This window comes from Enhydra lutris, unplaced genomic scaffold (assembly GCF_002288905.1).
Source record: "Enhydra lutris kenyoni isolate GAN:26980312 unplaced genomic scaffold, ASM228890v2 scaffoldscaffold123, whole genome shotgun sequence".
Lineage (NCBI taxonomy): Eukaryota > Metazoa > Chordata > Mammalia > Carnivora > Mustelidae > Enhydra > Enhydra lutris.
In genome coordinates, this window is record NW_019154207.1 from 580,895 (window position 1) to 594,061 (window position 13,167).

The 13,167-nt window shown below is 42.5% G+C and overlaps 1 protein-coding gene across 2 annotated transcripts; it reads left to right on the forward strand.

The window, feature by feature from the left end:
- The first annotated feature begins 495 nt into the window (after positions 1 to 495).
- LOC111139900 (transcription elongation factor A like 6) lies at positions 496 to 2,479 on the forward strand. Of its 2 annotated transcripts, none has more exons than XM_022492328.1 (3): positions 496 to 524; positions 1,406 to 1,475; positions 1,850 to 2,479. In XM_022492328.1, the coding sequence occupies exons 1-3, from the start codon at positions 496 to 498 to the stop codon at positions 2,477 to 2,479; spliced, it is 729 nt and encodes a 242-aa protein (XP_022348036.1). The 2 variants fall into 2 exon arrangements, with proteins under 2 accessions (XP_022348036.1, XP_022348037.1); XM_022492329.1 differs by lacking the exon at positions 496 to 524 and adding an exon at positions 799 to 884.
- Positions 2,480 to 13,167: the final 10,688 nt, after the last annotated feature.

A 13,167-nucleotide genomic window follows, 5' to 3' on the forward strand; every position in this document is an offset into this window, starting at 1 on the left:
TTAATGCTTTCTTTTTTAGCTGTCTGACATTCTACATGAGAACCGGTCCAATATTGGAGCGCAAGTTTCAAGTGTGAAGAGAAGTGAACAGAGAAGGTGAGAGGAAGTAGCAGAAAAAAGGTTGGGGTGTAAGGATTTTTAGGTCCCTCAGGGACATTCAAGCAGTGGTATCCAATAGACAGTTGGCAAAGAGGGTCTGGGGCTAAGGGGAGGGAACAGCCTGGAGATGGAGCTTTGAGAATCATCTGTGCTTGGGGGAAATGAACAGAAATCATTCAGGGAGAGAGAACATGGGTACAGAGAAGAGGTCCAGGAACACAGCTGCTCAAGGTGGCAGTGCCGCTTCCTGGCGGTACTACTGTCTGGGCTCTGGAGTCAGGCAGAGCGGGTCTTGAAAGCAGCCTGTGGGACTCAGGTGTTGAGCGCTCCTGGCAAAGTCGGGTACCGTCCCTGTGATCAGCGGTCACACCTGGCAATGACGTATATCGCAGAGGGATGCAGTGCGAGGGCCTGAGATGCGCCAGGTAAAGCACCTGCGGTCTGGAAGCCTCCAGGCTCCTGCTCTCTCCTTGATTCCCCCTTTGCCACGCCGCCCCCCACCGTGTGTGGTTGCTTGGTGCCTTGGGGATGGGGGTAAGGGGGGCGGGGTGGGGGACCGAGCTCGGTGACGCGGCGCTCACGTGACTGGCTGGGCGCCGACGTGGGCAGCAGCCCCCGCGCCCGCCCGTTCGCCGGCCCTGCGGTCGCGTCCCTGCGCCCTCCGCTCCCGTCGCCCGCGCGGAACCAGCTCCCTGAGCTGCCCGGGCGGCGGGCGAGGGGTGAGCGGGCTTCGGCGAGCCCGAGGAGGCGCAGGCCTGCCCCGGGCCCCGCAGGTCAGTGTGAAGGTGGGCGCTGCCGGCGGCCCCGGTCAGAGGTGGATGGGAGTAGGATCCCGGAGCAGCGCGGAGTGGGATGGGGGTCCAGGAGGTCGGTGAGGAGGGGGGATGCAGCGTGGACGTGGGCAGGTGGGGAGGGAGCACCCCACCGCCGCCTCCTCGACGCCCCTCCTCCGCGCCCTCCATCCATTTTTGGACCTGAAATGCGGGGAGGTGCCCCCGCAGTGCGACAGTGAAATGTAGACATATTCTAGAAATAACCCTCTCTCACACTCTGTACCTAACAGGAAATACTGACCTCCGCGGAAAAGGGGAGAGGGTGGGCGGCATGCCTGCAGCGGAGGAGGACACAGACACCCAAACCATTTGGAAAGCATCCTGGTCTGGAGTCTGAGGCCTGAAAATTAATGGCGGCTGGGATGTGGGGGAGATAGGAGAGGGAAATGTTGCTTGAACAGGACTCAGATTCAGGAAAGAAACTTAAGTAGGCTGAGTGCACAGGCCCTCTCCTGTCTCCTGTCTGTCTGCAGGTCTGTGTGTCTGTCCCCAGCACTCTGCAAGGCTAGAAAAGGAGGAGGAACCTGTCCAGAATCTCTGCAGGTTAGTAAAAGGGGGAGACCATTGGACAGGAACGGGGGGAGGGTGTGGAGGGCACAGTTTGGGCAGAATTTGAGGACCCCATTGCCTATCCTCCATACCACATATATTGTGCCCACCCCACCACGCTGAAGGATGGTATAGAAGGTGGTAGGGGCTGCCAGGGAAATGGTTGGCTCTCACATGTGGGATGAATTGTGGGGTAAGGGGTGGGCTGAAGACACTTGGAGGGCTTGGGAAGTCAGAGGAACCCAGCCAAGGGGAAGAATGCCAGTAATATCAGCATCTGCCTTCCACCTCCAAGTCCTCAGTCTCCCTTGTCTCCTTTGTTTTTTCTTCCCCTTCCCATCCCACCCCTCCCCCCACCCCTGCCCCAGGACAAGGAAAAGAAGGGAAAATTCAACATGGAAAAACTCTACAATGAAAGTGAAGGAAAGCTGGAAATTGAGGGAAAGCCTGAAGATGAAGTAGAGCCTGAAGATGAAGGAAAATCAGATGAGGAAGAAAAGCTGGAAATGGAAGGGAAGCCAGGGCATGAGGGAAAGCTCCAGAATAAGGGACAACCAGATAATGGGGGACAACCAGAAGATGAGGGAAAGCAAGAAAAGCAGGGCATGTCCAACAATGAGGGAAAAGCACACGGTGAGGGCAAGCCAAAATCCCTGGCAAAGGCTGAGAGTGAACCACGGGCTGCCGAAAAGCGCCCAGCTGAAGATTACGTGCCCAGGAAAGCAAAAAGAAAAACAGACAGGGGGACAGATGATTCCCCCAAGGACTATCAGGAGGACTTACAGGAAAGGCACTTGGGCAGTGAGGAGATGGTGAGAGAATGTGGAGATATGTCAAGGGCTCAGGAAGAGCTAAGAAAAAAACAGAAAATGGGTGGTTTTCACTGGATGCAAAGAGATGTACAAGATCCATTTGCCCCAAGGGGGCAGCGGGGTGTCAGGGGCGTGAGGGGCGGAGGTAGGGGCCAAAGAGGCTTACATGATATCCCATATCTTTAATGCCTTTGGCCTTCAATTTTGTTTTCTCTGATGAGAATATTGCTGATGCTGCTTTCCCTGGTAGGCATTTGCCAGGCTATGTGCTTTAACCTTAAGCTGATATTTTGTTTTAGGTGTCACTCTTGTTACCAGCAGCCTTTTGATCCAGCTATAATGCTCTCTGCCATTCAGTAGAGAATTTTCATCCATGTGCATGGAAAAGATGTTCATGGTACATTACAAAAATAATAAAGATAAAATAATTTCAGAACCGCATATGCAGTATCAGCCCATTTTTGTAAAAATATAATACTTGCATAATGCATTTCTGCACAGAGAAAACTCTGAAAGTGTGTTACACTAAAAAGTGGGCAGTGGTTTTTCCTGCATGATAGCCAGAATAGGTCTCACCCATACTCAGAAATGAGTTCAATCACCTCATGGTTAGGTACTTCCATGGCATTCTTCTGCAGGCGTGCCCAACCGCATATCTTCCCCTAGTTGTAACCATGTCCATAAGCACTGCTGCTCCTTTTGGGTCCTGTACCATCCTATGGCTTCCACCATGGTGTGATTCTTTTTTGGTCACTCATCTCTTTTTCCTAAATATATGAATTATGTTTGTCATAATTTAAAAATAACTAAAAGCTGAAAAGAATACATGGTAAATGATTTAACTGTTCTGTGAGTTTAAGAGGGCAGTGAAGACAAAATTCCTGTTGTCAGAACATGAAAAAATAGGTAAAACTCACATTTTCTAGGACTAATAGCTAGAGGAATCAACCTGACAGTTATACCACACCTACTGCTGTAAGCGTCAATGTTGTTATCTGTAAAATGGGGATATTACTTGCTTTATGGACCTGCCAAGTGGATCAAATGAGGTACTGAGTTATGTGAGCTCTGTTGTAACCCAGCCTCTATCAGATACTTGTGTGTGGGGGGTTGGTGGTGATGGTATGGCTCCCACACTATTCCCATGCAGCAGCAGGTATATGGATGGAATTCAGACACTTGGAGCAGGACTGAAGGAGGTCTCATCTGTGCCCAGTAACAAGTCTAGGCAGCTAGAAGATGAATGCCATTGTCTCCTGGATATGTCCATGTCTGCTGGGCACTGTGCCCTTGCTCCTGGGTTCTGTACTTATTACTGATACTATCTAATGATCTGGAGGCCTTAAGGTGCCAAAGCCCTATCAATTTCTCTAGAGCCAATGCCCACCCATCCTTGACCCTTATAGAAGTGTGAACAAAGCTCTTTTCTCACTTGAGTTATAGTTATTCAGTTACCTGTGAGTATCCCACTAGTGTTACTTGCAAAATGATAATTTATGTGTATTTTTTCAGTTTGTGCATTTTTGCATACATGAATATCCTCATCAAATTCAGATATTACAGGCTAGAGGAGGAAAAAATATCTGTGATAAAGTTGTGCTGGGGTGTGTGGGTGACTCACTTGGTTAAGTGTCTGACTTTGGCTCAGGTCATGATCTCAGGGTCCTGGAATAGAACCCCATGTTGAGTTCAGGGCTCAGTGGGAAGACTGTTTGTCCCTCTGCCTCTCCCCCAACTTATGCTCTTTCTCCCTCAAATAAATAAATAAGTAAAATCTTTTTTTTTTTTTTAAGTTGCACTATTCTTATAGGTTAATATCTGCAAACTCTCTCCTAGGTGGAGTTCTCTCCCAGGAAACTTGTCAGACCCCACTTTAGCAGTTCAGTCAACACTTAAACATATCTGATTTTTAGATCTTTATTAGTGAACATGTGGTGCATGGAGCAGCTCATCAGTATCACTTGAGAGTTAATTAGAAATGCAGAATCTCAGGCCCTACCTCAGAACTACTGAGTTAGGATCATTTTAACAAGATTCCCAGATGATTCCTGTGCACATTTAAGTTTGAGAACAAGTGGCTTAGATGGAGACTCTTTTCAGGTTCTCCACTCCCACCTTCCCATCAAATATGTACCTGAAAATATAAATATATGTACCATATAAGATACACACTCTCCCATGAATTAATAGGTCTTGAAATTAATTCAGTGGATCAAGACTTGCAAATTGTTAAGGAAATAAGATAAAATAAAGGCAAATAGAGAATATCACATTGCAGGTATGGTGAATATTATATGACATTTGTATTTCAGATGTTTGTGTGTATGTGTGTGTGTGTAACATAAGTTGTGATACAAAAATATATTTCTCACTGTGGGCTGTGGTTTTTATTTATTTTTTTTTAAAGATTTTATTTATTTGTCAGAGAGAGAGAGGGAGAGAGAGCGAGCACAGGCAGACAGAATGGCAGGCAGAGGCAGAGGGAGAAGCAGGCTCCCTGATGAGCAAGGAGCCCGATGTGGGACGCGATCCCAGGACGCTGGGATCATGACCTGAGCCGAAGGCAGCTGCTTAACCAACTGAGCCACCCAGGCGTCCCTGGGCTGTGGTTTTTAAAAACTGAGAAATACTTTTTTGGATTCTTTGCATCTCAAAACATATCCAGCCCATTTTATATTTGTATATCTAGTGCCCAACACAGTACCCGACAAATAGTAGGTATTTAATAAAAGCATAAATAATAAGGACTAATTTGGGAACCTTAAGTTTTTCCCGAAGTTTAGCCCTTATCTACATAATTAACTTTGGAAAAATAATTTTAATTGTCTAACAGGTTTTACCAGCACCAAGGAGAACTCCTTGGCTGGAGTGGAACTTCTCAACCCCAGGAAGACAGGCTCTGTAAAGTGAAATTAAACAACTGTGATATCTGTGCTGTAAAAAGTTCCAGTGGAAGACTGTATGTCACAGGAGCACAGTGTCATAAAGGAACAGTATGCTTGCCAGGGTGGGAAGCCAGGATAAGGAGCTGCCATGGAGGGATAACAGTTGATTTACCTGCAGGTGATCTTTCTCCGGTTAGCCTGTGGGAATCAGGACCTTAGATTTTAGAGACAATGTATATCATACTGGCTTTGTGGTTGGACTCCATATGGTTTCCAATTTTAAGTGATACCCAGAGAAAGGAAAAGTACTACAGCAGGTCCGGGCTATAGTGCTAGTTTCTCTGACACTTCAGTCTCATGACCCTGAAGACCCAATTTTATTATATCCTTGCTATACAGAGTCTATGTAGCCTTAAAAATCCCCAATAATAGAATTAAAAAACATACTCCTAGGGTTTTTGAACAAACCATGCCCTCTTCTTTCAGCAGTTAGTATCCATTTGAGAAGGTGCTCACTTGGGCTTGCTACAAGACCCTGGTAGAGACTTAACACTTGGCCATGAAGTATTTAATTTTCTGTATGAATGAGACACCCATTATGAGCTTGTTTCTATTTACCCTGTTAAATAGTAAAGTTTTGTGTGAGCACTGGCAAATGGATTAAAAAACTGGACTTGGGTACATCAAAGTGGCACAAGTAAATTATGTCATACTTATTCCTGCTATTTCATTGTCTCTATCCCTCCACCATTATGTATGGCCTCATAACCAGTTAGAAGAAAGGTAAAACAATCATCAAGTTTGTCAATGTATCTTCTTGGTATGTTGACAATAGATGTAAATGGATGTCTAAGGAATGACTTGGAAAAACACTGGGCAAGAAACATGCTGCCAGGGGCGCCTGGGTGGCTCAGTGGGTTAAAGCCTCTGCCTTTCATTCGGGTCATGATCCCGGGGTCCTGGGATCGAGCCCCACATCAGGCTCTCTGCTCAGCGGGGGGCTTGCTTCCCTTCCTCTCTCTGCCTGCCTCTCTGCCTATCTGTGATCTCTGTCTGTCAAAAAAAAAAAAAAGAAAAGAAAAGAAAAAGAAACATGCTGCCAGTAAGTAGAATGCTATGTGGTTAATATGGGTCTTTGTATACAACTCTTCATAGATGTAGGTATGGATCTATTCTGACCCATATGCAATGATGAAAAGGTTGGTCAAGGATTTTGGAAAGAATTAAATTGGAAAATTATTAACAGTGCAGATTTTGTGTCCCATGATATAATAATTTGCTATTGCACAACAAATTACCACACACTGAGGTTAACCAAACATTCATTTATTAGTTCACACATCTGTAGACCAGAGGTCTTGCACTGCATGATTATGCTTTCTGTTCAGGGTCTCACAAGGCTGACATCAAGGTGTTTTCAGAATTCAGTTCCTTGCAGCTGTAGGACTGTGATACTGCATATTTTTTACTGGCTATCAGCTGAGCTCTTTTCAGCTTATAATATCTTGCATTCTTTACCACAAGGCTCACTCCATTTTCAAGCCAGCAATAGTGCATTGACTCTTTCTCGTGCTTCTAATCTCTGATTTCTCTGTACCTGACTGTAGACCACTATTTAAAGGGATAATGTGGGGTGCCTGGGTGGAATCATATGACCCTTGATTTTGGCTCAGGTCATGATCTCAGGATTGTGAGATTAAGTCTAGCATTGCTCTCTGCACTGGGCATGAAGACTGCTTAAGATTTTCTCTCTCCCTCCCCTTCCCTCTCTCCCTCTCTAAAAAAAAGTAGGGTGGATGGTGTGATTAGGTCAGGGCCACCTAGATAATTTTCTCATGTTAAAATCAACTGATTTAAGACCCTAATTCTATCTACAGATGGCTTCACAGAAACACGTGGATTAGTGTTTGATTAAATAACTGGAAGAAGGTATATATGTAATGCCAGTTGGCAATGTGGTAGGCAATCTTAAAATTCTGCTCCACAGTCCACCTTCTGATTCCTGAAGATTCATTTCCTTCCCAAATGCAAAACATATTCACCTCCCAAGGTTAACATATTCACCTTCCCCCAAGGTTCACAAGAACTCCATCTCATTACAGCATTAGCTCAAAAGTCAAAATCTCATCATCTAAATCATCTAAACCAGATGTGTATGAGGACCCTAAGCATAATCCACTAAGTACAGTTCCTGAAGATATTCCTCTCCATCTGAAACTCCATGGGTCCATACATTAAGTGTGATGGTAACCAAGTTAGATACTATGACTGGGATCCAAAACATTGCCTTCCTATTACAAAGGCTGACCTGGCTACTACCTATTACCAGATGTCCAAAACTCCCACAGCAGGGGACAATGCTGACCCATATATTTGGCAACATTTCCTGGTGCAACCAACTAGCTGCCAAGTGGTAAACTGATTACTGGAGCCCTTCTTTCCCAGAGGAGTAAAAATATTTTTTTCTTATAGTAATAGACATGCATATCAGATAAGGAATTGCCATTACTGTCCAAACACTTCTGTCAGCATAAGCATGTCTTAGTCACCTGAATAGTGCCACACACAAAATCACCATAATCATGTTCAACCAAGGAATTAACTTTGCTACAAAATACAAAAAGAAATGGGCTAAATCTCACAGAATTTACTAATCTCTGACTTCTCTTATTGTGAAGATTTGGTAATAATTCTTTTGTGAATGTTTGTAGAATTCAGCAGTGAAGCCATCTGCCCCTGGGCTTTTATTTGTGGGTATTTTTTATGACTAATGCAATCTCTTCCCTGTTATAATTCTAGTTGTATAATCTATTTCTTCTTTTTTGTGGACATATAAATGACATACAATGTTATATTAGTTTCAAATGAATAACATACTAACTTGACACTTGCATATATGGCAAAATGATCACTGCATTAAATCTACTTACTAACTGTTACCACACAAGGTTAATACAATATTATTAACTATACTCCCCATGGCTTATTTATTTTATAACTGGTAATGTTACTTATTGATCCCTTTCACCCATTCCTCCCAATCCTGCTCCTCTCAGTCAAATACTAGTCTATTCCCTGTATGTATGAGTCTGGGTTCTGTTTGTTTTGCTTTTTAGACACCACATATCTGTAAAGCCATGTGGTAATTGTCTTTCTGTTTGACTTACTTCATTAGCGTAATACCTTCAAGTTTCATCCATGTTGTCACAAATGACAATAGTTTACTTTTTATGGTTGACTAGCATTCCTGTGTGTGTGTGTGTGTGTGTGTGTGTGTGTGTGTGTGTGTATAACCCACCTTCTTTATCCATTCATTCATTGATGGACACTTAGTTTGTTTCCATATCTTGGCTATTGTAAATAATGCTGAAATGAACATAGGAGTAAATGTATCTTTTTGAATTAGTGTTTTTGTTTTCTTTGGACAGATACCCAATAATGGGGTTTCTGGATCACAAGGTAGTTTCTAATCTTTTGAGAAACTTCAGTTCTGTTTTCCATAGTGGCTGCACCACTCTAGTTCTTTAAATGTTTGGTAGAATTCCCTGGGAAGCCATCTGACCCTGGACTCTTGTTTATTGGGAGAGTTTTGATTACTGCTTCAATTTCCTTGCTTGTTATGGGTCTGTTCAAGTTTCCTATTTCTTCCTGTTTCAGTTTTGGTAGTTTATACCTCTCTAGGAATGCATCCATTTCTTCCAAATTGCCTAATTTGTTGACATATAGTTGCTCATAATATGCTCTTATAATTGTTTGTATTTCTTGGCATTGGTTGTGATCTCTCCTCTTTCATTCATGATTTTATTTGTGTCCTTTCTGTCTTCTTTTTGATAAGTCTGCTTGGGGTTTATAGGTCTTAGTGATTCTTTCAAAAAACCAGATCTTCTAGGATTCTGATGGATTCCTGCCTCATGTTGAGGTATTTTATCCATTTTGAGTTTATCTTTGTGTATGGTGTGAGAGAATGGTCGAGTTTCATTCTTCTAAACATAGCTGTCCAATTTGCCCAGCGCCATTTATTGAAGAGACTGTCTTTTTTCCACCGGATATTTTTTCCTGCTTTGTTGAAGATTATTTGACCATAGAGTTGAGGGTCCATATCTCTGCTCTCTACTCTGTTCCACTGATCTATGTGTCTGTTTTTGTGCCAGTACCATGCTGTCTTGGTGATCACAGCTTTGTAGTAAAGCTTAAAATCAGGCAACATGATGCCCCCAGTTCTGTTTTTTCTTTTTCAACATTTCCTTAGCAATTCGGGGTCTTTTCTGATTCCATACAAATTTTAGGATTATTTGCTCCAGCTCTTTGAAAATTGCCAATGGAATTTTGATCAGAATGGCATTGAAAGTATAGATTGCTCTAGGCAGTATAGACATTTTAACAATGTTTATTCTTCCAATCCAAGAGCATGGAATGGTCTTCCATCTTTTTGTGTCTTCTTCAATCTCTTTCATGAGTGTTCTGTAGTTCCTCGAGTACAGATCCTTTACCTCTTTGGTTAGGTTTATTCCCACGTATCTTATGGTTCTTGGTGCTATAGTAAATGGAATTGATTCTCTAATTTCCCTTTCTGTATTTTCATTGTAAGTGTATAAGAAAGCAACTGATTTCTGTACAATGATTTTGTATCCTGCCACATTACTGAATTGCTGAATGAGTTCTAGTAGTTTGAGGGTGGAATCTTTTGGGTTTTCCATATAAAGTATGATGTCATCTGTAAAGAGAGAGAGTTTGACTTCTTCATTGTCAATTTGAATACCTTTTATTTCTCTTTGTTGTCTGATTGCTTTTGCTAGGACTTCATCAACCACAGCAACTTCTTTCAAGATATGTCTCCAAAGGCAAAGGAAACTAAAGCGAAAGTGAATTTTTAGGACTTCATTAAGATCAAAAGCTTCTGCACAGCAAAGGAAACAGTCAACAAAACAAAGAGGCAACCCACGGAATGGGAGAAGATATTTGCAAATGACAATACAGACAAAGGGCTGATACCCAGGATCTATAAAGAACTCCTCAAACTCAACACACACAAAACAGATAATCTTGTCAAAAAATGGACAAAAGACCTGAACAGATACTTCTCCAATGAAGACATACAAATGGCTAACAGACACGTGAAAAAATGTTCATCATCACTAGCCATCAGGGAAATTCAAATCAAAACCACATTGAGATACCACTTTACACCAGTTAGAATGGCCAAAATTAACAAGACAGTAAACAACATGTGTTGGAGAGTATATGGAGAAAGGGGAACCCTCTTACACTGTTGGTGGGAATGCAAGTTGGTGCAGCCACTTTGGAAAACAGTGTGGAGATTCCTCAAGAAATTAAAAATAGAGCTATCCTATGACCCTGCAATTGCACTACTGTGTATTTACCCCAAAGATACAGACATAGTGAAAAGAAGGGCCATCTGTACCCCAATGTTCATAGCAGCAATGGCCATAGTCGCCAAACTGTGGAAAGAACCAAGATGCTCTTCAGCAGACAAATGAATAAAGAAGATATGGTCCATATATACAATGGAATATTATGCCTCCATCAGAAAGGATGAATACCCAACTTTTGTATCAACATGGTCAGCACTGGAAGAGATTATGCTAAGTGAAATAAGTCAAGCATAGAGAGTCAATTATCATATGGTGTCACTTATTTGTGGAGCATAAGAAATAACACGGAGGACATGGGGAGATGGAGAGGAACAGGCAGTTGGGAGAAATTGGAAGGGAAGATAAACCATGAGAGACTGTGGACTCTGAAAAACAATCTGAGGGTTTTGGAGGGGCGGGAGGTGGGAGGTTGGGTGAGCCTGGTGGTGGGTATTATGGAGGGCATGTATTGCATAGAGCACTAACCAGTGGTGCATAAACAATGATTTCTAGAACACTGAAAAGAAATAAAGAAAACAAATTTTAAAAAAGAAAAACAGGGGCGCCTGGGTGGCTCAGTGGGTTAAGCCGCTGCCTTCGGCTCAGGTCATGATCCCAGGTCCTGGGTTCGAGCCCCGCATCGGGCTTTCTGCTCGGCAGGGAGCCTGCTTCCTCCTCTCTCTCTGCCTGCCTCTCTGCCTACTTGTGATTTCTCTCTGTCAAATAAAAAAATAAAATCTTTAAAAAAAAAAAAAGAAAGAAAAATAGAGAAAGCTAATACAGAAATTCTCTGGGAATGTATGGGATCAGAATCTTACAGAGAATTTGTGAAGTGGAGACACCTCAGAATATATCCCTCAGGAAGATTAACATTTAGAAAACTGTTTATGAGCATTCCTGCTGTTCTGTTACTATTTTAAAAAATACCAAAAAATAAAAAAAAAAAAACAGCTGTTAGATTCATTGATCTGTTCTACTATTCTTTTGGTGTCTATTTCATTGATTTCTGCACTGATCTTTATTATTTCTTGTCTCCTGCTTGTTTTAGGCATTATTTACTGTTTTCTCTCCAGCTCCTTTAGGTGTATGGTTCAGATGTGTATTTGATACTTTTCTTGTTTCTTGAAAAAGGCCTCTTAGGACAAACTTTGCTGCATCCTAAAGGTTTTGAACAGTTGTGTTTTCATTCTCATTAGTTTCCATGAATTTTTAAAATTCTTCTTTAATTTCCCAGTTGACCTATTTGTTCTTTAATAGGATGCTCTTTAACCTCCAAGTGTTGGAGTTCCTTCCAAATTTCCTCTTCTTATTGAGCTCAAGTTTCAAAGTATTATGGCTTGAAAATATACAGGGAATAATCCCAATCTTTTGTACTGGTTGATAACTGATTTGTGACCCACCTGTGATCTATTTTGGAGAATGTTCCATGTGCACTTGAGAAAAATGTGTATTCTGTTGCTTTAAGATGGAATTCTCTGTATATATCTATGAAGTCTATCTGGTTCAATGTGTAATTATTTCCTTATTAAGCCTTTATTTCCTTATTAATCTGCTCAGATGGTCTGTCCATTGCTTTAAGTTGGATATTAAAGTCCCCTACTATTATTGTATTATTATCAATGTGTTTCTTTAGTTCTGTTTTTAATTGGTTTATATATTTGACTGATCCCAAGTTAGGAGCATAAATATTTATAATTGTTAGATCTTGCTCAGTGAGTGGTTCCCTGATTGTGTGTACACCCACACCACTCCTCCCAAAGGAAAGAGGAAGGTCTTGCCACAGTGATGCTGTTTGCTGGGACCCAGCTTGGAGAGTGGTTACCTGATCATGTCATGGTTCACAGTTTATGGCAACACCAAGCTGAGATCCCACTCCCAGCCTTGCTGATTATAGCTGGTGTCCCCACTCCAATGCTTGGGAACTCTGACACACTCAGGTACCCCTGTTCTTTCTCTGACACCAGGGATCCTGAGACCACACTGTACCACTTGGGATTCTGCCCCACTTCACATCCTGAGCACCTTTCAGGCAGGGACATCCCTCACTGAAGCAGACTTTTGAAAGTTTTGATTTTGTGCTCCAGTGTTATATCACTTTCTGGTAGCAGGTTAACAGCAGATCCCTCCCCACCTGGGGTTTATCTTCCAATACATCCCCTCAGATTCACTTCTCCTCACCTCCTACCGTGTGAAAAGTAGTCACTTTTCTATTTGTAGAATTATAGAAATTCCTTTCTTAGATCTCAGATTGAATTCATAGGGGTTCAGAATGATTTGATAGATATCTAGCTCAATTCAAAGGACCAGATGAAATGAGGGTCCCCTACTCTTCCACCATCTTCCATCCTCCAGCTTGTTACAGTTTTTTTTTATTCTTTTTTAAATTTTTTATAAACATACAATATATTTTTATCCCCAGGGGTACAGGTCTGTGAATCGCCAGGTTTACACACTTCACAGCACTCACCATAGCACATACCCTCCCCAATGTCCATAATCCCACCCCCCAACCCCCCTTCCCCCACCAACCCTCAGTTTGTTTTGTAAGATTAAGAGTCACTTACGGTTTATCTCCCTCCCAATCCCATCTTGTTTCATTTACTCTTCTTCTACCCCC